Raw genomic sequence first — 27,077 nt, forward strand, 5'->3', positions numbered from 1 at the left:
ATATTTAGGCCCGAGCCGGACGCAGTCGCGGCAAGGGACTATTGTTTTTGGGTGGTTTCTTATTATTATTTTTTTTCTCCGGAAATGATCGCGTTTTTGACCCGCTGAACGTGGGCGAAAACTCACCAAAATTGGCGGAGGCAATGAGGCAGCGAAAAAATTTATGATATTGGACGAATGGGACACGCCCACAACAAAATGGCTCCACAGCGCCCTCTGGAAGCGGACCCCAATTCAAAAAATTCGGGGCGTTTTTGGGCGTACGCCCGAATCACTCGCCACAGTGAGAGGGGACATCAGGACAAGCCCAAAACTCACTTGGAGCGCCACGCCCACTCGCACAGGGAGGCGGCCATCTTGGCTTGAAACCCGGACATCGTCTAAACTAATTTTACGTTTTAACGAACTAGTCCCTGGTTTTTCATCGGATTTAGCTCACATTTGGCACAGCGCGTCTAGACATATTGAAATTCAATATTTGCCCAGCGTTTCTCAAAAAAGTTTCACCGTCTCCGCGTAACGCCGCGTCAAAAAACGCGTAGATTTCGCGTTGTTTCCAAGAAAGCTCACGCTCACAGGCATAAGCCCACAGAGCTCATATTCATGTCACTAATGCGCCACCTGAAACTGAACAGAATGAAGCCATTAATGTGTAGCCTGCTCCATGTATAGCGCCCCCTAGCCATACCTTGAAAACTGCACTTTTGAATCTTTTTTATACAATGATGCCAGTATGTTCTAGACACTTTTGCAAACCAAAAAATACATTATAGTCATGTCATATTTTCTAAGATGTGGGCGTGACTTTGACTTTTCATTGGTAATCTGTATGGACCTGTCTTGTTTGTCAACAAACTAGTCCCTGGTTTTTCAGCAGAATAAGCCCATACCTGTTTAAACAGACTCTCCTGACACGGGGCTACAAAAAATACCTGACTTTTTTTTCACTCAGACCCCCCCGTTTCGAATGGCGCTCCCCCCAAAAACACGTTTTGTCATGTAAATTTGACACCACCTCGCAGGCACGCGCTCTATCCAGTCTGGATCATACTTGGCTGACAGAAGGCCACTTACGGTCTGATTCCATAGAGATCAATTACTCCACGGTGCACATCACTATAGCGCCCCCTGCCTATACCCTGAAAATTTTATTTTGTCCGATTTCCGCGAAACTTTCCAGATGTCTTCTACTCATCATAACAAACAAAATAATGTATTACACCATGCCTCTATCTTGCTCCGTTCTCTTGATATTTAGGCCCGAGCCGGACGCAGTCGCGGCAAGGGACTATTGTTTTTGGGTGGTTTCTTATTATTATTTTTTTTCTCCGGAAATGATCGCGTTTTTGACCCGCTGAACGTGGGCGAAAACTCACCAAAATTGGCGGAGGCAATGAGGCAGCGAAAAAATTTATGATATTGGACGAATGGGACACGCCCACAACAAAATGGCTCCACAGCGCCCTCTGGAAGCGGACCCCAATTCAAAAAATTCGGGGCGTTTTTGGGCGTACGCCCGAATCACTCGCCACAGTGAGAGGGGACATCAGGACAAGCCCAAAACTCACTTGGAGCGCCACGCCCACTCGCACAGGGAGGCGGCCATCTTGGCTTGAAACCCGGACATCGTCTAAACTAATTTTACGTTTTAACGAACTAGTCCCTGGTTTTTCATCGGATTTAGCTCACATTTGGCACAGCGCGTCTAGACATATTGAAATTCAATATTTGCCCAGCGTTTCTCAAAAAAGTTTCACCGTCTCCGCGTAACGCCGCGTCAAAAAACGCGTAGATTTCGCGTTGTTTCCAAGAAAGCTCACGCTCACAGGCATAAGCCCACAGAGCTCATATTCATGTCACTAATGCGCCACCTGAAACTGAACAGAATGAAGCCATTAATGTGTAGCCTGCTCCATGTATAGCGCCCCCTAGCCATACCTTGAAAACTGCACTTTTGAATCTTTTTTATACAATGATGCCAGTATGTTCTAGACACTTTTGCAAACCAAAAAATACATTATAGTCATGTCATATTTTCTAAGATGTGGGCGTGACTTTGACTTTTCATTGGTAATCTGTATGGACCTGTCTTGTTTGTCAACAAACTAGTCCCTGGTTTTTCAGCAGAATAAGCCCATACCTGTTTAAACAGACTCTCCTGACACGGGGCTACAAAAAATACCTGACTTTTTTTTCACTCAGACCCCCCCGTTTCGAATGGCGCTCCCCCCAAAAACACGTTTTGTCATGTAAATTTGACACCACCTCGCAGGCACGCGCTCTATCCAGTCTGGATCATACTTGGCTGACAGAAGGCCACTTACGGTCTGATTCCATAGAGATCAATTACTCCACGGTGCACATCACTATAGCGCCCCCTGCCTATACCCTGAAAATTTTATTTTGTCCGATTTCCGCGAAACTTTCCAGATGTCTTCTACTCATCATAACAAACAAAATAATGTATTACACCATGCCTCTATCTTGCTCCGTTCTCTTGATATTTAGGCCCGAGCCGGACGCAGTCGCGGCAAGGGACTATTGTTTTTGGGTGGTTTCTTATTATTATTTTTTTTCTCCGGAAATGATCGCGTTTTTGACCCGCTGAACGTGGGCGAAAACTCACCAAAATTGGCGGAGGCAATGAGGCAGCGAAAAAATTTATGATATTGGACGAATGGGACACGCCCACAACAAAATGGCTCCACAGCGCCCTCTGGAAGCGGACCCCAATTCAAAAAATTCGGGGCGTTTTTGGGCGTACGCCCGAATCACTCGCCACAGTGAGAGGGGACATCAGGACAAGCCCAAAACTCACTTGGAGCGCCACGCCCACTCGCACAGGGAGGCGGCCATCTTGGCTTGAAACCCGGACATCGTCTAAACTAATTTTACGTTTTAACGAACTAGTCCCTGGTTTTTCATCGGATTTAGCTCACATTTGGCACAGCGCGTCTAGACATATTGAAATTCAATATTTGCCCAGCGTTTCTCAAAAAAGTTTCACCGTCTCCGCGTAACGCCGCGTCAAAAAACGCGTAGATTTCGCGTTGTTTCCAAGAAAGCTCACGCTCACAGGCATAAGCCCACAGAGCTCATATTCATGTCACTAATGCGCCACCTGAAACTGAACAGAATGAAGCCATTAATGTGTAGCCTGCTCCATGTATAGCGCCCCCTAGCCATACCTTGAAAACTGCACTTTTGAATCTTTTTTATACAATGATGCCAGTATGTTCTAGACACTTTTGCAAACCAAAAAATACATTATAGTCATGTCATATTTTCTAAGATGTGGGCGTGACTTTGACTTTTCATTGGTAATCTGTATGGACCTGTCTTGTTTGTCAACAAACTAGTCCCTGGTTTTTCAGCAGAATAAGCCCATACCTGTTTAAACAGACTCTCCTGACACGGGGCTACAAAAAATACCTGACTTTTTTTTCACTCAGACCCCCCCGTTTCGAATGGCGCTCCCCCCAAAAACACGTTTTGTCATGTAAATTTGACACCACCTCGCAGGCACGCGCTCTATCCAGTCTGGATCATACTTGGCTGACAGAAGGCCACTTACGGTCTGATTCCATAGAGATCAATTACTCCACGGTGCACATCACTATAGCGCCCCCTGCCTATACCCTGAAAATTTTATTTTGTCCGATTTCCGCGAAACTTTCCAGATGTCTTCTACTCATCATAACAAACAAAATAATGTATTACACCATGCCTCTATCTTGCTCCGTTCTCTTGATATTTAGGCCCGAGCCGGACGCAGTCGCGGCAAGGGACTATTGTTTTTGGGTGGTTTCTTATTATTATTTTTTTTCTCCGGAAATGATCGCGTTTTTGACCCGCTGAACGTGGGCGAAAACTCACCAAAATTGGCGGAGGCAATGAGGCAGCGAAAAAATTTATGATATTGGACGAATGGGACACGCCCACAACAAAATGGCTCCACAGCGCCCTCTGGAAGCGGACCCCAATTCAAAAAATTCGGGGCGTTTTTGGGCGTACGCCCGAATCACTCGCCACAGTGAGAGGGGACATCAGGACAAGCCCAAAACTCACTTGGAGCGCCACGCCCACTCGCACAGGGAGGCGGCCATCTTGGCTTGAAAGTGGCTTTTAAGTGGCTTGTAAGTGGCCCGCCCATCCTCCGTCAAAATAGCCAGAGGTCTTAGCCTGGCTGCATACTGGCCTCTGTCAGAGGCCTCTGTGTCCTGAAAATCGCCAATTTTCCAAATTTCTCCCTTTCTTCACAAAAGCCACACTTTTGGACTCGTATGTACTTATACTACCCCTCTGTCACAGACAGAAGCTTTAATTTGGACGTTTTGCCTCCAAATTCACGTTTTTTTAAACTGTACAGTCACAGGAACTTCAGTTTGTCTGTTTCCTGTCCGTCTGTGTGCGTGTTCCTCGTACTACATGGGTCTCACCAAATCATTGCTTCAATATCGAGGGTGCTGCAGGGCTGAAACCCCTTCTCAACAATTATTTGGGCAGCCAGGAATTTACCCTAATTAAATAATGATAGAATATATTATTTTCTAAACTGTAAATCCGTTTCCTGCAAACACACAAGTGCGGGGTCTTTCCGGACATTAATTTCACATCCGCTATGCCATTCACTCAGCCTTAGCTCCATTGGTAGAGAGCTGGATTAATGTACAGGAGGTTGCTGGATCAAATCCCAACCGTGACTCTTTTCTATTTCCTTTTTCTATTGGACTGACCACCTTCCAGGAAGAACATGAATCACCACCTATGGTTCCACACTCAATAAAAAAGGGGAAATGACCCCTCTCCTCAAGTGTGTTGCTGGGACCAAATTTCGGCCTGGGAATTTAATTAAGACAAGCTGTCATCAGGCCCATGTTTCAAGTGAAGGAGGTTGCGAGTCCAAACACAGCCTTGACACTTTCCTATTGCTTTCACCTTTTACATTGTCACAGCCTAAAACACATGAGTCCGGGGCATTTCACCAGATTTGCTGTGCCTGTGTAGTGTCATAGCTTGAGTGTTGGGATTTTAACCATAAGAGTGCTGGATCAATTCTGACCTTGTTTCTTTTTCTTTCTGTATTCTTTTTCTTCACTGCGCCTATAGTCCCACCCTCATGAAAAACGCTTTCTAAATATAAGCCACGAAAGAGACAGAAATGAGGGGATAGGAAAACAATTGAGGCAACACTGCCCGATAATTTACAGCAAAGTAGCCCAGATCAGGCCATAATAACCAAGGAGCTATAGCTCAGGGATAGTGTGCTTGTCTTTGGTGTAGGAGGTTGCCAGTTCAAATATGGCTGTGACACTTCTCTAATGCTTTTCTTTTCTTGCCGGCATTTTATTAGGATTTCTGATACAGTGAAGTCTGTCAGTGATTTCAACAGTTTTTACAGTTTCTGCAACAAAATAGGGATTTTTGCAACTACAACACAATTATGCAACTACATAGAGATTTTCACAATAGCACTATAATGCAACTTAATAGGGACTTTCGCATAACACGTAACTTAATTCACCTTATTCCGGCTGTTCGCGTGGGCGCCGCCATTAACTGTGCCCGCCCCTTTTCTCCTCTGTGTTAACATGGGGCTGGAGAAGTCCACATAAATTCAGTCTCTACACGAAAACAAAGCCGTTTTCAGGCCGCGCAGAGAAACGCTGCAGTGTTTATTTGTTGGTGCAAATGAACATCGGACATTTTACACAAATCAATCGACTACACATCAGATTTGAGCTGAGAATATTTTCCCTCGTTCTCCGTTAAAATGAACGGGCAGAAGTGGGCGGGGCAGAATAAGGTGAATAGGGACCTTCGCATATAATGCACTGTCATGCAACTTAAAGGGACTTTCGCATAAAATGAACTGTAATGCAACTTAAAGGGACTTTGCATATAATGAACTGTAATGCAACTTAAAGGGACTTTCGCATATAATGCACTGTAATGCAACTTAAAGGGACTTTCGCATATAATGAACTGTAATGCAACTTAGAGGGACTTTCGCATATAATGCACTGTAATGCAACTTAAAGGGACTTTCGCATATAATGTACTGTAATGCAACTTAGAGGGACTTTCGCATATAATGTACTGTAATGCAACTTAGAGGGACTTTCTCATATAATGAACTGTAATGCAACTTAGAGGGACTTTCGCATAAAATACACTGTAATGCAACTTAAAGGGACTTTCGCATATAATGCTCTGTAATGCAACTTAAAGGGACTTTCGCATATAATGAACTGTAATACAACTTAAAGGGACTTTCGCATATAATGAACTGTAATACAACTTAAATCAGTGTGATGAGGATTGGTCGCAAGGGACCACAGCAAACAGAGGTGGTCGTAAGGCGTGAGAGTGAGCAAAAGTGGTAGCAAGGGATAACAACGAGCGGAGGTGGCCGCAAGGGACGAGAGCGAGCGGGGGCGGTTGCAAGGGACGAGTCCCCAAGGGCGAGGGCCTTCATCGCCGCTTGCGGCTTTAATTTTCCTTGTTTTTAGAAGGGTACTTTTTGCAGTGTACTCCATTTCATAATCTTCAGTGTGATCTTTGACATGAAATAACCTCTTAATGTTGTGTAATCTATATATTGATTTGCATTTACTATCACTTTTATGCCAATTGCACGTGAAGAGGACAAAGTTTGGTTGGGATATTTGCAATTGACTGGATCAAGCGCCCGTAGTGTCGGCCAAACCGCAGCCTCGTCTCCAAATGTAGCTAAACAACAAAGCCCTATAGTGAACTCATTAAATATTTAGATAAAAAATACTGCTTGTAATTATGTAGCGGCATACATTTTCCGTAATGGCTGCGTTGGGCATTAGCAGCAATAAAAGTGCGAGTTATTGTCGCGAAATGCCCACTTACTGCAATCCCGCCACGTAATTGGTCCAATACATCAGTGAGTACAATTTTGAGCCATTCAAGATGGACTCCCATGAGATTGAAAATTCAGATCCATCGCTGCAGTGAAAAGTAATCAGGCCCTGAAGAAGAAATCATTTTCAATTCTCACTTCTTTCAAATTCCAATTCTCCTGTCAACATTAAAGTGATAGTCTGGAAGTTTAAATGTATTACACATTTTTTAAAATGTGCAAAATCGGCTACCTGGTCTCGCATTTTGATGTAAATTAAGTTATAATGTATCTGCAGTATGTAGATTTTTTGTAAAGTCCTTCCTTCCCGGATATCAGCAACTAATCAGAGTCATGGTATCCTCCCGCGTTGACCAATGAGACGAGCTTTTCCTGTGAACCAGCCTGCCAGGTCCAATCAGGAGGGGAGGGGGAGGAGCTTGATCGTTTACTTCTTGGAAATTCCGTTCCTCTCCTCATTTTGCAAACTGAGAAAGGTGTTCTGGTTAAAGAGGGGACACATTTGATGGTTTACTTTCAACTTTCCTTCCATCCCTCCTCACTTTGCAAACTCACAGACTTTCACTTTAACTGTGTCCTTCTTTTTTTTACCCCGTATTTTCATTTTGGCACAACTTTTTCCACTCATGAATCAATCATATCAATCACCTCGCGCTAAGACTCTGCCGACACACCGAACAAAGATCGGTGATGGCTGCACCTGTCGGAGTTGACCGGGACAAGTAATGAGCGCCGTCCCTCAGGATGTTATAACGAAACCCATTAACTGCTCATGTGTGAAAGTGCCTGCCGTGTTGAATCTCCGCAGCCAAATTAACATTCCCCTCGCATGGCACTGAAATGTAAATATCCTGCCTTGGCGAGAGGATGAGCTGGCCCTTTTTTTTCTTCTTTCTTGCCGCTCTAATCGGCTTTGAGGAGGCGCCGCGAAATACTAGCGTTCGTGCTCTGTGATAAAACGAGCGGCTTTAATTATAAACCGACAAGAGACGAGTCATGTCTGAAAAGACCTAAACATGGGCTTAGTGTGCGAACTAACATGAATCCATATGTCAAACAGTACAGTCAGTTGAGTCTCTTTGAGGGGCTGGATGACCACAATACAGGTGGAAGAAGAGGGAAGGAAGAGGGTTCAGCTACCGTTTGGTATTGGAGAGGATGCACTTCCATATGGGGAGAATAAAGTCCACAGATTGATCGATGGACGCACATGGAGCCCTGTCTAAACAGCAGAACCCACATGATCAAAGGCACAATTAAACACTTGCGTTCCTTCATCTGTATTTCGCATGGCGCGCCAACAGGTTCGTGAAATTGGTTTGCCCAGGCGTCCGTCACTCCTCGAGCGAGCTTCAGTTCTCTCACTCCGTTGTCTCATCATTTGCAGAAGCGATCCACACTGTAGATTGATATGCTTGTTTTGAATTAGATCATAAAAAAGGGAATCGGCTCGGCTGCGTGATTGGAATACAGACCCCGATCTGCATTTCCATGGGCCATTTGACTTTTCTGTCTCATTAAACAACTCAGACAGTGTTTACAAGAGAGTCTAACGCGAGCTGTCAATCAAATCGAGAGAAGTTCGACGCGCCGCCGCTCGTCGTGAGGGAACTCTCATGTCTCTTGTCTTTCGGAGTTACCGCAATGTGTTTTCGCGGAACAGACGCAACTTTTTAACATGCAGGGCGGGGCGTGGGAGCTTCCTTCTTCAGAAAGCTTGTGCTGATGTTCGTTAAAGGGACTATGGGGAGTTTAAAAATGTTAAAATTACGTATTTTCCTCCCCCCACATGTTCCAGCCATGTCCTAATGTGTAGAATGAGCCCAGACCTGTTCACCACAACTGCCTCTAAAATCCTGTACTGTCACTCAAAAAGGTGTTCGGGTCCGAAGTGCCGTCATGCTTAATATAGAAGGTGCAGTTACACGTATGGCCTGTGGTGGCAGTAGTGAGTATAAAATGGCAAACTTGTATCTAGCCCCTTTAAAGAGAGGGTCACGGCAGTGTTCATTTTGACAACATATTTTAATTTAGTTTTAGTCTTAGTCTTTTGACGAAAATGTAATTCGATTTTAGTCTAGTTTTAGTAAAAAAAAAAAAATCTTCAATTTTAGTTTTAGTCGACTAAAATTGCAAGTAAATTTAGTCGACTAAATTTAAGACGGATTTAGTCGACTTTGCATTGATAATATTCATCATAATCATATTTAATCTTGTTCTTCTGCTTCACGGAGCTGCTCCACATGAACAAAGCTCAGATTTACATGATCTGAGGCTCTTTCAGACGGTCAATAGACGTTTGGATGATTTTACTCTCTCCCTTTAATTTTTATTTAGTCTTATTTTAGTCGACTAAAATATCTGGACATTTTAGTCATAGTTTTAGTCTCATGAGAAACTTTTAATTTAGTTTTAGTCCAATTTTAGTCGGCAAAAATATCACTTTGACTAAAATTAAGACGAAGAGGCTGGACGGGAAGTTTGCCGTCCACACCTGTTTGCGGTAGAGGGAGCTGCGCGCTTTTGCTGTCGAGGTATATTTTTCTAACGGCTCCTCTGACATGCCGTGTTCCTGATCGCAAATCGATTTTCATTGTGGGTGGATGCCTTTAGGGAAACTGGGAATGCATCCAAAAGAAAGAAAGGACCGACGAGGACCGTTGCAACGCCTGATAACGCTGAACGAGTTTGTCCGTCTACGCCGCGCTCTCCCGAGTGTTCTGCTCGTAAACACGCAGTTGCTCTTGGCATGTCGGGATGTTCTTTTCTACCAAAATTCTTCACGATGCACTCCGTCTCTTCACCAATGCAAAATGATTTCAGTGGGTTTTTGGAGAGAAGCCTTCCGCGGGCAGCTCATCTCCCTGGGAGGGGACAGAACCTGGCCTGCGCGCTCGCATGATTTAGCCCCTGTGATTATATCCTGTGGGGTTATCTCACATTCCTGGTTTATACCGATTTTCCACAGGCCCTGGAAGAACCACAGAATAATATCCGAAATGAAATCGCCAATATACCAGTCAACATGCTTCAAACAGTGGACCAAAACTTTGAAAATCATTATGTATTGACAATGGAGGAAAATAATGTAAGGATAAAGAGTTTTGAAATGTGGGCAGTTTTTTTATTCAGCATGAATAGGACACATTTGACACAATTTTTGCCAAAACATACACAATTATATCTATAAATTACCCAGCTTCCTTTAGTTTGACCATTTTTGTTATGTCTATAGCTTCACTTCCTTATTGGACACTGACAGGAAGTGACATAGATAGAGGCAAACAATTGTAAACTGTTGCTGTGCCGACCATGTTATGTCAATAGGAGTTTAAGCTAATGAGGCTTTTATATTATGTTAATGTGTTTATTCAACAACAGTCAACAATGAGTCAGCATTCAAATCTGATATCTAGATAATGTATGGCGACATGCACAAGACAACAGTTGAACAAAAAGTTGGCTTTAAGTAGTAATTTCCTCCACGTATTCACATTGTGGTTGTAAAAGTGCTGGCAGTGTGCTTGTGCGATAATGGGATTCAGGCAATATAAAGCTCAATATCTTACATAAATGTATAATTGAAAGCGCTATTTTCACTCCAGTTTGTAGTGTGTGGGCGCACCTGCAGTAAAAAAAAACATCATTTATATTCCTCAAATGTAGAATTTAGTTTAGTAGGTTCCACTTAATGTCCCGCGGTCTATCACACTCGCTAATCCTCACGAGAACACGGACATGTCCAAACCTTGGAGGAATAATCTCCCGCCTCCGTATCCAGAGCTGAAAGAGGAAAAAAAAGAAGAAAAAAAAAAGAGAAAAAAAAAAAGAAGCCCGCGGCTCCAATTCTAATGCATTGAGACCGCCGTTATTCCAGAGAATCTGAGCGCCCTCACACAGCACTGACGTTCATTCCACTTGTCCCAGAAAGTAGCCAGAGGTGCCCCAAATGATCTGCCCCGCGCACCTCCCCCTCATTTGTCTACATTAACTTTGCATGTGTGGTCCGTCAGGTAATAAGTGGGCCACCGATATATTTAGCCGTGTCTGCAGTGACTTTGAAAAACACGGCGACTCCGTCTTCTCTGTCAGGAAGTGTTTCCCGAGCCTAATGTTTGTCCCTGAATAAGTTCTCAGTCTCAATTCAAATGGGTGTGGTTACCTCTCCTTTCCTGGCATCAAGTCGGCCACACCTCGGTCCCTCCAAAGATATGTCGGAATTCTGATAAAATGACCAGACGAAAATGGAGGACAATTTTGCAAAACAATTGACAACTTAAAGGTGCATTATGCAACTTTTTTATAGGAAAAAAAGGTTGATATTTATGCGTATTTTACCTTGGTGGCTGTATCAGTGGTTAACATGGCGCCTTTACTTTCGATCTTAGTCTCAACATCTCTCCAGTATCAATTGTTTTGTAGGTTTTCTTGTGAGAACGTCCGTCATCAGTGAAAACCTTCCAAACAATTGATCCTGGAGCGTCCTAGAGATGCTCCAGGACGGAAAGTAAAGGCGCCATACTGACCACTCATACAGCCCCTTGGTCACTACAAGGTGAATACGCACAAATATAAACTTTTTTTTCCACGTAAAAAGTTGCATAATGCGCCTTTAATATGGAATTACCAGTATTCGCAGACCAAGCCCATAATCGCACAAAGTCTTTCCCTCGGACACAATAAATAGACAACTTTTAAACCATCATTTTCCATATAAGGCAACCACAATGACCACCAGATGAGTTTTGTTAACATTTTGCATTGTTTCGGGTTATTTAGAATCACGTTTTGTGTAAAATATTTTCGATTCTTCCTCTCTTGTCGCCACAGAGGCAATCAAATCTGCCCCGACTGTTTACACCCATTCGCTCGAGTGAGACAGAATGAAATAAAGTGTTACTTCCATGTCGTTCATTACGCCTTTGGCAAAAGACACTCATTTCTCTGTGTGCGGCATAATAGCACTGTCAAGGAGTTTTATACGTAGCTGAACTCACACTCCTGTTCTAATTATGTTAAGCATTATAGGAACTAAGTGGCTGTCAAAACAGTACGGCAATAATGGAAGCTAAATTAAAACAATGTCTTTCCAATTTAAGTGCGGACATTGACACAGCTTAGCCGCACAAACACGGGCGCAGTTATTAATTGTTCCTTTACTTGTAAAATCGATGGCTATTACACCGCGTGGCTTTATGGGGACTATACATCTAACCGCGGCGCTTTGGGCCTCTGGACGAGTCAATTCGGCGTCAACAGGTTTGTGGCAGTAAAAATAAAAAATAAAAGGTCTTCCAAATGCCACTAATGGAAATAGAGCCCCGCAGCTCGCAAATGACCTCCTATAGGCGGCGTAAAGCGGAGAAAAATAAAAAAGGGTGTGTACTTTTAAAGTGGAAGCTTACTCAAATAAATTGCGTCTCTATTTTTGAAACCCTCGCAGAAATCATATAGTGGAAAGCAGCCTGGAGGGAAGGCATGTATGTATTTGGGCAAAACCACTAGATAGTATTAATTACATGGAAGTGTATAGGGATAAACACCTTATAGGAGGTTTCAAAACTTGATTTATAGGAGTGCTGCTTGGATATAAAGTCTTTGTTTCACACAAAGAAGGTTAGCCAGGTTCAAAAGCCTTTATTTTACATGGCCAACTGGATTCAGAAGCCAGTGTGTTTTGGCTCATAGGCAGTTTGCAGGAGTCACATGATGCACAAGGTGGGCTGGCACGTGGTCACCTCAAATCCGACGAAAAAGCAACAACAATTTGACAAAAACAAGCCAGAAAAGCACCAATAACACAATCAAAAAGTGTTTAAGAAGCAACAAAAATGCGACAAAAACATGGTCACAACGCAACAAAAAAAATGTTTTGTAGGTCTTAGCTTTCCTCTCTGCACCCGGGACCCGCCCCGGATAAAGCGGAAGAAAATGGATGGATGGATGGTCTTAGCTTTCAAATGAGGCTGGCCTATAGGCTGTAAACTCCACTCGAGAAGCTTTTAGATTTGGGTAAAACCATAATAATTAGAGATAGATGATTACCTATTCAGCCCCATTCATAGTAAAGGTCCCGAGTCATTGGTGAAACTTACATGGCCGCTCTGTCTCCTCCGACACAGACTGTTCCTTAAAAGTGTGGGAAGTCCTGCACTCGCGGGGCGGGCGGAGCCTCCACAGAGCTTGATTGACAGGCTCTGGGGCCAGTCAATGCACTGAAAATGCTTCCACTATTTCGGGCTAATACACAAAAACCAGTGTGGTTAAAAATATTTCACCCATTGTCACATTGGTCACATCATTTTTAGACAAAGAGAAACTTTTCGGAGCCAGGCTTTTAGGCAGCGCTAGGGAGGCCTGAAGTCCCCCTAGAATCCTGTCTACCAATTGTCTTTTGTAGTCGCCCCTGGCCACAGGTATTACAGCAATGTCAGCTCACTGCCATGAGAACCACAGAACAGCACATTCCTCGCCCACTGGGTAAAATCGAACTGGAGAAAATGTGCTTGGTTTAAGTATAGGGTGTAAAGCAGTACAATACATCAGTTTAATATATGTATATATTTTTTTACAGAAAAGGAGAAAAATCTGTTGTGGGCATAGCCATGGGGTATTGAGGGTTAGCCGTAGCTTAGTACGGCTACGAAATATGTGCACATTACACCATACATGTCCATATAACTCCTGCAAACTAGTTTCAAAGTTGCCTCAGACAGCCGTCTCGAGTATTCCCTGAGGAACGCCCATGAGCCGAAACGCATTTGGGCTTGTTAACTTTCTGAACCTTTTTGCATCCAAAATGGCTGACCTTATGTTCACGGCTCAGTCAACGTACAGTTTTATGAGGGAATTTTCCTTTCCGTCACCTACCAAAGTATACACGGGTCGCCATGAAGCATCTCACTCTATTTAAATTCCGAGACTAACTCTGATTGTGGTTTATTTGGATAAAGTATGTAACAACTCCACAAAGCACAGGAATAGTGTTTTCTCAGCAGCGCACATCACAAAAAGGCCTAGACCAGAGAGGCCAAAACAGACAATTTGTGCCAACCATGTAGTCATATTGCAGTATTTGCTATCGTTACTATAATTGGTATCCAGGCACAACCTCATTGTATTCCTGAGGCGGTGGGCAGATTCAGCGAGGTGGTCTAAACTGTTTGGGGGTCATGATCAAACTGCTCATTAACCAATGTTGCCAAGGATACGACGATTACCGCATTCCAGTTATTTACGAAAGCTTGCACGGCTTTATTTTGGATGTTACGGCTGCCACTCCAACCAGAGAAGACTTTAACAGACAGTGACAAACAAGTGAGGTGTGGTGAAAAGTGCACCCGAAAAGATTTGCTGCTTAAATCAGGCAGATAGAGACGCGTTTGTGCAAGGGGGAAAAAAAAAAAAAAAGTTTCCTTGCCGCTCAACAACGAACAAAGAACCCAGGTTGTAATTCTCCCTTTCCCTCCCACTACACGCGAAGGAAAACACAACAGCGGCGTCGGAAGAGGTGTCCAAGAGCAGAGGACGTTGACGGACACGGTGAAACTTGGCACAGCTGGCGGCTTCCTGTCCACCTGGCTTTAGCCGCCATTGTGTTGCCTCCCGGTTGTCTTGGCTCGAGGAATGATTGAACTGGCGCTGAGGTGAGGATTTTGGCACGGGGTAGGGCTTTACCTCTGTGGAAACAATAGCACGCAGATGGGGGAGGTGGAACCGCGAAGGGCGAAATTGTTCACGGGGAGGATCACGGCATTGTGTGGGTTTTGCAGGAAAGAGATTGGTGGTTTGTTAAAAAAAAAAAGAAAAGAAAAAAAAAGGCCATGAGAGTCCCGCTGCTTGGTCTTTGGCTAATCAATTCCGAGCTGCACTGTCCGACTTCTGTGCCTGTCACCTAAAGGCAGTTTTTTCCCTGACTGAATTGACAGGGCCAGGTTTTTTTTTGAGCATGTGGTGCAAAGACACTGCTATTATTTCTTGTTTGGGAGTAAGGATTAGAGTGGCTTTAAAAAAAAAAAAAGCATTCCCAGAAGACACATGCAGCGTTTTCAGCTTTGGCATGCTCGTGACCCTGCCTTTGTTTATATTTTCACTTTACAATGTCACCTACAGTCAGTTGAATTTTAGTGTGGAATACCTGTGCATTCTGGAACACAACAACTGTATGTGTAATGTACAGATGGGTTATTATGCAAAATCTTTTAACTGGTGCTGGGTACCGTTAAAAGATACCAGTATGGTCTCAGAAAAATACATTTTAGGTACTACTGGTATCGAAAAAGCAGGTACCGAAACTGCCCGTTGTGACTGACTGACAGCTCAAATAAATGATATAAACTGAAAATAATTGGTCTTTTATGGAATAAAGTAACATTATTGTTCTGTTCTAGATGAGATGGTTCAATAATGTATCAGGGTATCGGTATCGTAAACCAGTGCCAGTGCCACCCAGCCTTGCTTTTAACAATGTTAAAATGGTTTTCTCTCATCAAAGACATTCCTAGAACTGTTTTACGCAGCACTTGTACATCTTTGAGTAGACTTTGGATCTTCACCAGTGGCTGTGCTTAACCTGTTACCTGCTACCTTATATTCAAATATCAAAGCGTATTGACTGGAGAGCTTACAGCCTGTTTGCCAGTGTGATACCTCATTTGAAAGCCAAGACCTTCTAGTTTTAAAACAAATATGCGTGAGATCTGTGTGAGTGAAACATAATTTACAAGGCAGTTGCCATTCCTAACCCTAGTCATAAGCCTGATAAGTGTTACCTAACCCTAACCCTAGGCCCCTGATCAGGGGACGGCAGGTAACAGGTTAAGACACCTCCTCCTGAGGTCCGACGTATCCAGGACATGCTTCCCTCACCTCTTGATCTTTTGCTAAACTTAATCCTCTCATCCCAAAATACTCATATTACAGCCACAGCGATCGGTGTATTTTTTTCTTCTCTGTATTGAAATAGGCTTACTTTAGCCAGCTCACAGGATCAGGAAGTGAAACTACTGGATATTTTGTTTCAGCTGTTTTAGATCAGCATTGCATTTTCCAACTGTAAGATAGTGACAAAGAAGTATTTGACATTTTTACCAAATAGTTGCAAAAAGCATAAAACCCCTAAGGAATAACCAACGTTATCTACTTTGAATGTATTGGAGTAAAGCCTTCCTGGACATCATTATTGGTTAGACTTTAACAAAACATAAAACGTTTTTTTCCCTCAAAAATATCATAAGAAAATATAAATATATATACAGATATTTTCCTAAAAGGTTGCTGTCATATCCAATATTGCACACGTACCAGGCCGGGGGAATCCAGCCTGAGTCTCCTCATCTTTATAAACTGCATAGTAACAGCTCTGCACTCCACCGGTCCACTTTTTCTCCTCTACTTTTTAACAAAACTGACAGCGCCTCGTGTTTCAGAATTCAGTGCAGAGACCCTGCCATTATTTCCACTTTAGTCACGGGGAAAGCAGGTATTTTCATGTGAAGCACGCCCCATCAGCCCCCGATCAGGAGCGCGCGGTGCCCGGTGCGATTCCGTGCCGCAGCCTCCCACCCTGACAGATTATCCGCGCTGAATGTTTGGGAATGATAATGAGATCAAAACACCCCGGTAAGTCGGGAAGAGAGGGCGGAGGCTGGAGAGCCCGGGAGTGGAACGGGAACGCGGGCTTGAGCGATGGCTGCGATAAATTGCAGAAGCAGAGGCACTTGAGCATAAAATTAGATTTTACAAATGTGTTGTTACCTGACAGTTGTGTGACAGAGGAGATATCACAACATTATAGGGGCTGCATGAGGAGCACTAATCGCATCAAATAAATAAGAGGCCCTCTCAGCTGTGATGGCGAGCCGATGTGGACACCGAGTTGGAGGAAGGAATAACATAATTAAAAGAGCCTTTTCCCATTATGCTCTCAAACATTAGGAGCCCAAATTCAATTTATATGATAATACATGATGTTCTGGAAAGGCTGCGCACACTAACACATTTGTCTAATGACTGTAGCACTTACTGGTGCATTTGGAAGAGATTGTCATAATTCTGAGCTTTTCTTTCTGCATCTCAAACATGATCTAATGCCTCTTAAGCCAGCAGTGCACCATTATAAGAAGTTGAATTTCTAAAGTTAATGTTTATTTTGTCAGTTTAGTGTATTTTAGTTTCTCTCATTTGATTATTTTAGTACAGCTGAGTTTCTTCCTTTATTCACAGATTCACTTTAACCTTCTACACGACCATTCTATTCTGTTCTAAACAACACATCTCAGAAACGGTGCACTTGAAATCACCTGCATCTATGGTAACAGACGTCTAAAAAGAAAGAAGAAGAAAAAAACATTTGAGAAAACAATTACATGGCACATTATTGGGAGTGCAGTGAGTTAAATACATCATTAGGATGACAAAGAAGCAAATAAATGAGTGTGGATGATGGAGTGCGGCTCTAATTCAGGTCTAATCCAAGAGGCTTCACAAGGAACGAGCCGCGCCGAGACAGGCTTCAGCGCATCACAGGAGAAATACTTCTCCGCCATTTACATTTGTCAAGGTGCAATGCATTAGGGACAAAATTGGCATGCAAATACATGTACATACAGAATAAGGTTTGCATTATTGCACTCAGAAAGTACAGGACGTCTTAATGAAGACAGTAAATTAAATGAAAAGGGGAGGAATTGATGATAAGGGCTGGGAATTGACTAGAAGTACAAACGTGACCTTCGCTAATTATTGAAATATGAATAATAACAACTCGGACCCAATTTTTGTTCTGGATCTCAGTTATTCAATTAAATACTTTTTTACTGTGCTGGAAAAGTTAAATTCAGGACCTTTAAATTACCGATACTGTATGCAAAATCTACTTTTGTTTGTATTTTTATGGTTCTCTCTTCCGCATTGAAAACGCCAGCACACACTCCAAAATCCGTCACACAGTGTTTTAACCTCTTAAAGCAGTACTATGTAACTCTTTCCCCTAAAGGCCATAAGCGCAACTGCATGTGTCATAGCATTTTTTTTTTACTTATTAATTGTCCGTGAGAGTAAATACTACACTGACAGAAAAGACAAAGGGAGAGAGGGAGATTGTACATCCAATTACACAAATACATCATTTTGTTCACTCAAACTTGGCTGCAAATACCGCAAATTTGCCCGTTAGCCTGTTAGCTTCATCTTCGTGATTCTATCAGTGTGTATTGGTGGCTCTGGTCCGGTGGCAGCGAAGTTGCAATTGTGGTTTTCTGGCCAGAGACACCAGGGGGAGACGAAAGACCCTCCAATCATCCCGTTAAAACTTGTATTCCTCCCAGAGGGACTACGGAAAGGATCTATTATGGTAAACAAGTTCCATAGTACTGCTTTAACCCCCGCCGTAATGCATTTTCTCTAATTTAGTATGGCATTACCCAAATCTAAAAGCTTCTTGAAAAAAAGCGACAAAAACGAGAAGAAATCGATGATGAAAACACAACAAAAAAGAGCAAAGAAAAGTAGCAAAAATGCAACAAAAAAAGCGATGAAAGTACAATAATAAAAAAAAGTAGCAAAAGCGCTTCTCTTGCTTGTATGACCCTTCTAGCAAGGAGGGTCATTTTGCTAAAATGGAAATCTCCGCAACCTCCCTCTGTGGCACGGTAGCGCAGCGGTTGCTTCACAGCTAGAAGGTCCGGGTTCGATTCCCACCTGGACGGGGCCTTTCTGTGTGGAGTTTGCATGTTCTCCCTGTGTCTGCGTAGGTTTCCTCCGGGTACTCCGGTTTCCCCTACCACTAAAAACATGCACAATAGGCCAGGATGAATGATGTGAGTGAGTGAGTGAATGTATGGTGGTGGGCAGAGGGTCTGTTGGCGCAGGCGTATGTAGCCGCGAAAGCGCTTCTGACAGTCTCCCCAAGGGGAAACTGAAGCTACAAACGTAGCTTTCCACCACCAAGTATGAAGTGAATGTACAATTGTCTCATGTAAAGCGCTTTGTGACCATGTCTGTGAAAGGCGCTATATAAATAAAGATCTTCTTCTTCTTCTTCTTCTGTTACCCACTGGCTTAGGGATGTTTTATATTTTCTCAAACTGGAAAAAATACGCATGGCGCTCCATGGCTCTTCTGACAGATTCACTCAGACCTGGAATCCCTGGTTTAATTTGCTTAAACAAATGAACTTCCCTTCTGTACCGGATTAACTTTTTTTTTTTTTTTTTCCTATATTACCTGTTTTGTCTGTCAAAGTGGGGGCGCCATACATTTTTCTTTATAATTTTGGACATGCTTTTAGTTAGCTGGTTGGTTGGTGTGCTTTTGTTTTGTTTTGTTTTGTTTTGTTCTGTGTGTGATTTAAGGAGATTGTATCAGTATTCTTTTTCCCTTGTCTTTAATCTAATTTGTTTGAAAAAAGTAGCAAGAGCTTGTCCTGATCTTGTCCCACTCAAACTCTCTCCCTCGCACAAATTAACATGCTGTTCCTTCAAAGTTGTAGGACTGAACTGTTACCGAGCGTGTCCAGGATCAAACAGTGTGCATGTTCCAGCGCGGCCACTGTGCTAACTAATGAGCCAACACGCAGCCTGGCACCTTTAATTAAACCGCAGCGCTCATTTCCTCCGCTGATGCTTATCATTGATTAAATGTAACAGATTTACTGGCCCGCTCCCTCGGCTGCAGCGCGCGTGTGGCAAAAGCCCGAGCAGCCAACTTTCAGCGCTCCGCCATTGTGCAGCAGTCCCTGGCGCAGTGGTGATACGCATAATTACGAAAGGAACATATTCTTCTCCCCCCCCCGCCCCAGAAATTGGCCGTGTTTCCGGAGTGTTCATGCTAATTTGCGCGAGCTTTGTGCCGGTCATTGTTTCCCGGCGTCATTGTGTGAAACGACCGCTGCTTCACGTCCACGGAGACGGCAAGCTTTTCAGGATCGGGAATCCCACTTGTGGAAACGGGGAAAGACAAAAGGGCAGGACTGTACGATCTTGCCGGCTGTGTGTAGTTTTTGACTGTAAAAAAAAGACTTTTGTGGGATTTGTTTGAATATGAAACAGGAACAATCAGATACCCAGCTTTACGTAAGTACATGAAAGTAGCGGAGTAATGAAGATAGTCGCGAAGCTAAAGGTGATGGACTGGTTTCCATCTCTCCATTTGCAACAAGCAGTTGGATTTAACAAGCCCCGCACATCACTCCATAGAAGCCAATAAAAATAAAATATGTATGCATGCTGCTTGACAAACAGGCCTGGATTCCCTGAAATATGAAGTTTTACAAGGGAATAGCAGTTCGGCTGTGTGGTAACTGTAAGTAAGGTCGTATTGAGAGCCTGCAGAAAAGTCTTGTAATTGATCTTGGCTGTGCTTTTTACCAATTTCAGCTCACACAAGGGCAGCGCCGCGGTAACCGTTTTTACCTCCGCTGTAAAAAGAGCAAATACTCAAAGTGACCTTGCCTGATGGAAAGTGTGCATAATACACATTCTGCTGTTTGACAGAAGTCAGCAGGAGGAAATAGAGCAGAAAGTACCTGCACTTTTAAAGTGCTACTTACAGGGTAGTGCTGTAATTAAGTTTGGAACTTTTAATGTAAATTAAAAAGCAAACGTGTCGTGAATGGATTTGTTGAAAACAAGTCATATTTTAGAAAATGTTTGAGAAAACAGGTAAAGCTTTGGCCAGTGATAGCTACTCAAGGACAAGTAAAAGGCGTCTGACAGTGTAAGTCAATAGTGCTTTGAAATATCAAACCCTCGAGCTCGTGTACGGAAGATTAACAAATATTGGATTTCATAAAGATGCATTTGGATGCAAATGGTGGAAACAAAGATGAAGAAAAACACAAAGCAACACACAGTGCATTGTAAAGAATGGTTGTTCCAATCATCATCTACTGTATACAACGTCACCTCCTCTGTGGAAACTCCTGTACGACCGAGATCCTACTCCAACAAAAAACGTGCACTGCTGTGAAATGTTCGGGGTACTGTTTATACACTCTAAATGTTAATGTTTCCTGCTTTGCCCATCACATTACATTCAGAGAAAGCTACGGAGCTTTCATTGTCACCACTTCTTGTTTTGCTAATCCTTTGTATTCTTAACATATTGCCATTGAAATAACATGCTAACCCAAGTTATTCAGTCAAATTTTAACATACAGCAACAATGCTGTGAGAGTGGCTGAACACACAGACTGGGTGCCACTTTTCCATAAGTCCCTTTGTAAAGCAAATCCAAACCATCTTATTCACAATACTGTGCGGTCTTGATTAGTTTCCCACACCTCTTAGTCCTTTGGTTGAATTTGCTTATTTAATTACAGATTCAGTCAGCCAGCGCGTCTTTACATGACAAGGCTAAACACACAACTAAAACCTCTGATCCTGGTGGTATAGACAGTTTTACATCATGCATACCTCAGCGTGGTGCACGGAAATATCGCAAAACAACCCGTGGCATTACTGTGTTTGATCGACTTTGCTTTGGCAGATGCCCCGTCAGTCACGCCACGTTCTTTGAAGTGAATAATCTTAAATGCACACCACGGTACGAATAAATACTATCAGTCCTCTTAACGTAGCACACGGTTTGGAGTCGGATGCACTGAGCTGGCTCCCGGGCAAACTGCCACTTCCCGCGTTCTGGGCTAGCTTTAACATGTAGCCGTGCCCACGACGTTTGCTGCGAGAACACGTGCATCTTCCATGCTCTTTTTTTTGTGTGTGCGTGAGCGAGCGTGTAGATGAGGGATTTGCAGGCTCCGGGGTTGCCTCAGCTCGGCGTGGCTCCATCACCGCGGACCTGACAGAGGCTGCGCGAAAGAGCAGCTCGGTCACTTTACAAGCCTCGATTTAGCCGCTAAACATAGATTAACTCCACTTTTCGATATCAATCTGTCAAGTGGAAGTTCTCTTTGGCCCACAGGCTTCATTGGATTGGAAACCTGGTCGAAGAGGAGGGAGAGGCGGTATAATTTGAACCCACCACCAGTCTCCCGTGGAAGCAGCCGTAACCGTTCGACTTCCAGCAGTGACCTTTCTTTTCTTTGTCCTCCTTAAGTGTACTGCTAAAGAGGACATGTGTGAAGAAAAAGACCGTACAAATGTATCAAATGTATCATACAGGATTGCAGCTCATCTCCATGGTAACGCGGAACAGCCAGTGCCATCTTTGGGAATAACAGACAGCTTTCCTTAGACTTAAATACCCTATACCTCCTACATCTGAACAAAATATGTTTTGTTCATCAGTATTTTGTAAGTGAATGATGTGTTAGAAAGAAAAAAAAGAAGATACTGTGCATTTGTATGTGCATCAGTTTGTTAGCATTTCTGTGACCCTGAAAAGCGACTCTGCAAGTTGCGAAAAGTGCTTACGAACTCACCCCTGTGGAGAATTCTGAAGCTAGGAATGACTTAAGGGAGTTAGGAGTGAGTTTGGGTACAGCTATTTTATGTTCTACGATCAGTTTGACATTATTTGCATGAGAAACATTGTCCAATATGGTGGTGTATGTTGTCACGGGACTCATTCATTGGGAACTTGCAAGGTTGTTGTTAAGCTCCAATGTTCAATATTTCTCAAAAGCACGTTTACATTATATTTCACCAGACAGTTTGTGCGTTGCTTCTACAGCTGATGCATATCCTCGGAAGACTGTCTATAGAAAATGCCGCAATTAGTGACGGGTTTATACATTGTTGGAGGGCCGTAGAGACTCATTAGAAGCCTTCATGCTTTGGTCTAGTGAAAACATACTAATCACAAGCGTTTTTGGCTTTAGATCCGAAGAACATAAGCGCGACGTCTCAATCCGGATTCTGTCCTTGCTTTGTTTTGTAATTCACGCAAACATAACAGCGCTGTTTCAGTGAACAACGTGCGGTGCTACGGCGCGCTCTTCCAATGACGTACACCTGAGGGGCCCTGTTTTGCTTATGGAAGAATTTTGTAAAGGGCAAAGCAAATTATCCGGCGCATTTGCCTCCCAAGGAGCGACTTTGTCCTGTTTATTAAATTTGCCAGAGTGCTTGTGAGCGATGCACATTTTATCCTCTTAACAGTCAAATTACTATATACTCCAGCAATTACTTAATGTATCCTAATGAGATTTCCCGGCGAAATGGAAGGATTCATTTATTTTAATGTGAGGCGTTCCACTGGGCGCTTCATGCATCACGGCCTCCCTCGCAGCATGCAGCGGAGGGGCAAACAGGAGCTCGGGGACGTCGACGTAGCTCGCAATGCGCCGTAGAAGCGCGGTCGTGGGGAGGTGTGATTCAGGTCCTAGAGTGTTGATGTGTAGGGGGAACAGCCGACCACATGTGCTATTTTAAACCCAGCAGGTATTGTGGAGCGTTGGCAAAATAAGGGTCATGCTGGTGAACAGAGGGAATAGAGTAAAGAGGGTGTGTCAAATAGACCTTTTTAGCCAATTCGTTAAAGTCAGTGGTGATTGTTCTTAGCGCTGGTCTGCTGTTGGTTGGGTTTCAACTGGTCCAGTTACTCCCAGAGCTCACCTTGTAGGGCGTTATTTTTGATAACTGAAGGTTGTAGGATCGGCTCCAACACTTTCAATGAAAAATGAAAATAACATTGTGAATACACTTTTTATGCATTGGTTACTGTTGCCTAGGGCTGGGTGATTTTGGAAAAAAAATAATCAAGATTTTTTTCCCCCCATATTGATCGATCTCGATTTTCGATTCAAAAACAACTGCTTTCATCAAGTATCATTTGACACACAAAAGTCTTCCATTGTCTAGGTAAACTAGGTACTGTTTGTGTCAAAGAAATGGCTGTAAACCTGTCGATTATAAAGTCCTATGACGATTCTTGAGATTGACCAAAGTAGAGATTTTGATGAAATTTCAATGAATTGCCCAGTCCTACTGTTGCCGTTCTTTGTTTTTTTTCTTGTTTTCTATCCATTTATTTACTCATGCACATTGCACACTAAACACCCCTACTCTCGGTCAGTGTAGCATCCACTGGGTGAACCTACTGTATATGTTTTAGGGTAGGGAAAACCGGAGGTACCTAGAGGACACCTTCGCAGACACAGGGAGAACATGCAAACGCCTGTACAGAAATGACCCTGGGACCTTCTTGCCGTGAGGCACGAGCACTAACTGCTGCGCTAACATCAGCCCATGCTCCTGCAGTAGCGCAATTGTAGCCTTTTGGTCCACAATAGTATAAGTGTGGCCCATAATAGTATAAGTGTGACAGTCCATTATTAATAGATTTTTTCCCCTTGACGGCCCAAAAGTACAGCAGCCCATCAGGAAACGTCCCGACTCTCTCGATTACCCAGCAAGCCACTGGTTTGGGTGTTTTGGGAACGGAAACGACAATGGACACCCTCATTTTATTCCAGCGACCACACTTCTTTCACGCCAAACAGAAACGCCAACAGAAATCAGGGCTGGCTCCATGTTGAAATGCCTCATTTCGGTACAAGCCTATCCCGTGCAGATGTGATATTAGTGATACAAGCCCCTGAAGATAAGACCAAATCTCACGGATTCAGAATTGCGAGACATTTCATATATAGGAGCGTCCACAGGAGCTGAGACATTCACACTGAAATGGATGTTACATTGTATGGCGAGTGTGGATGGGTTTCTCATGGGCCAGTGCATGCTGACTGCACTTAGGAACAGATCTACAGTGTGCTGAAGGGCTGCTGCTGAGTCACACAGGCTTTTGAAGTCTGTCTGATCTACCAATTTATACAACAGGCTGTTATTATGTGCTCAAACTACAAAACACAGCTGTTCACTCCAATCGACGAAATGATGTCATTTTTCAGTTTACAGCCATTTGAGGGGTACACAAGGACTTTCAAAGTTGTTGGAACTGGTTGAAATGTTGAGGATGAGGATGAAAACATGGTTACAGCCTGGACTATACTGTCCTTCAATATTTTTAATTTAAGCAGGGATTTGTGTGCTGGTCAGTCGTGACATGAGCTAGCATGAGCTATCGTAACAGTATTGCTCTATGTAAGTTATGAAGAAGAATTTTCTTTGTTTGTCATCATACGATTTTACAACAAAATGGGATGTTAGAAATGCGTTAGGAACTCCATTTTTTACAAGCACCTTCTGCTCCTTAAACTTGTTCTCCCTTTTCATGTAAACAGACAGACAGAATGACTCTCATTTTAACTGACTTCTGTTAAATAGCCAGATTTGATTAAGTAATTATCAATTGACATATTTAGTGCAGTTATAGCTTTATTACCAAATCTACCTCATGTAAAACACATGGGAATAGAAACAGCACCTCAAAATCATACAGCAATATCAGAAATAAGGGGCAGCAGAGGGAGGGAAAGGGGATGGCAACTATTTCTATAATTGAATAGTGACAGAGTAGAAAAGAAATCAGTTGTTGAAAGAGCAAATCACAAATCTGTTTTAGCTGATTTGAACCCCCAACTTACTGAAAGGAAAGCCTGTGCTATCATTTCCCCCTGAATATTACGGGGGCAGTTTGCTAATTGCGCTGATCCTTTCCGTGTAGGATGCTTACAGGCTTTTCCACTGGAGTAAGCCCCTTTGAAGCAGAACCAAGTGTCTGGCTATGCAGCGTTTTGTTGTCGGCTATGTTTGGGAAAGAGAATATGTTGCAGCATTGTGCGATGTCAAGTGATCAAATCAGGACACCATCAGTGAGTAGAGTATGCCACATTGCATTATGGATTAGCTGTTAATCATGGGTTGCAGAAAGAAATAGGGAATGGATACCTTTGGTGAGGACACAGTTCTATGTAGTCTTGGCATGGCTACATGAGGCTTTGATGTGTTTACTTGAAGAAAAGATGTTTTTTTGCAGTGTGCTAGTCCATCTTGAAAAAAACACCAAATAGTTTCTTTTGAGCTCATAGACAAAGCAGTCCAGTTTTTGTGTGCAGGCGAGGTGGTGTAATAAAAGGGCATCTTAATGGAGAGACAAGAGCCTGAGGTGTGCTTATGTCCTGATGGAACAGGCAGCGCACACTCACAGCCTCCCCAGATCCATTATGGCTTTACACATCAAAGCTCATGTCGGGGTTCGTAGGCCTCTTTTTAGAAAATAGACAATGTTGCTCCAATGTTTGTTGCGCAAATGTGATGCCTGATGTAATGCGCGCTGCTCTCCTCTCTGCTTTACCTGCTAATATGCTCCGGCGTTTACTCCTTTGTGGATCTCTCCGTTTCATCGTGACATCTTGAGATGCAGTGTTTTCGAGGCATGGCGGCGTCTGAATGCTCCTCTCCTGTCTTGTGTCTTTCAGGTGGGATCTTTGAACAGACCGACGGGCCTGTGTCTCTTGTGAGCGCCGAGGAGCTTGCCTTTAAATTTGCTGTCAATAACATCAACAGAAATAGGACTTTGTTGCCAAACACGACGCTAACGTACGACATACAGAGGATTAATATCTACGACAGTTTTGAGGCGTCCAGGAAAGGTAGGTTGATATTCTGACATGGAACTGGATTGGTGCAGGTAAACTGCTTGTTATCTTTCTCTCGACCCATTTTAGCATACTACAATATAATATTTCGTTCACTTTTAGCCTTTTAAAGCAGGTCAAAACATCAGTATTTTCACAGTTCTAAGGCAAATTCTAAATGTCTGGCCTGTCCTCCACCTCAATATTAAACTATACAGTCTTCAAATTGTAAAAACACAACCTAACCAGCTTTGTTCCATAATCTGTAGCGCTCCCAAGCCCCAATGAGTGGAATCTGTAAACTGCCTTTTCTAGTACTCGCCATTATCGTCTCCTAACTGTCCTCTGTCTCTGCTCTAGCCTGTGACCAGCTGTCTTTAGGTGTGGTAGCCATATTCGGGCCTTCCCACAGCTCCTCTTCAAACGCAGTACAGTCGATCTGTAACGCGCTGGAGGTGCCACACGTCCAGGTGCGGTGGAAACACCACCCCATGGACAACAGAGACACCTTCTACGCCAACCTCTATCCAGATTACTCCTCCCTGAGCTACGCCATCCTGGACCTGGTGCAGTTCCTCAAGTGGAAGACCGCCACCGTTGTGTATGACGACAGCACAGGTGAGGGTAATATACCAGTTTTTTTCCTAGTGATTGAACCAAGCTAGTTTTGTCCTCCTTCAGTATATTGCAAACACGGTGTATCTCATGTCTAAAGCATTTGTATAAATCTTGTGAACTTGAAGG

At 43.3% G+C, this 27,077-nt stretch overlaps 1 protein-coding gene and 1 long non-coding RNA gene across 3 annotated transcripts in view; one reads left to right on the forward strand and one right to left on the reverse strand.

The window, feature by feature from the left end:
- Positions 1-27,077, forward strand: part of grik3 (glutamate ionotropic receptor kainate type subunit 3) — a 202,168-nt gene that overhangs the window by 101,002 nt on the left and 74,089 nt on the right. Inside the window, exons 2-3 of one of the 2 annotated variants that reach the window (XM_079561875.1) lie at positions 26,175-26,348; positions 26,694-26,957. In XM_079561875.1, coding sequence (XP_079418001.1) covers positions 26,175-26,348; positions 26,694-26,957 — 438 coding nt within the window. The remainder of the gene's footprint in view (positions 1-26,174; positions 26,349-26,693; positions 26,958-27,077) is intronic. The other variant, XM_079561876.1, reaches the window with a different exon arrangement.
- LOC306967092 overlaps positions 7,186-27,077 on the reverse strand; it is a 376,547-nt gene continuing 356,655 nt past the window's right edge. Inside the window, exon 3 of the long non-coding RNA XR_013793158.1 lies at positions 7,186-7,325. This is a non-coding gene — a long non-coding RNA (uncharacterized lncRNA). The remainder of the gene's footprint in view (positions 7,326-27,077) is intronic.

The sequence above is a fragment of the Gobius niger genome (assembly GCF_951799975.1).
Source record: "Gobius niger genome assembly, chromosome: 8".
Taxonomy (NCBI): Eukaryota; Metazoa; Chordata; class Actinopteri; order Gobiiformes; family Gobiidae; genus Gobius; species Gobius niger.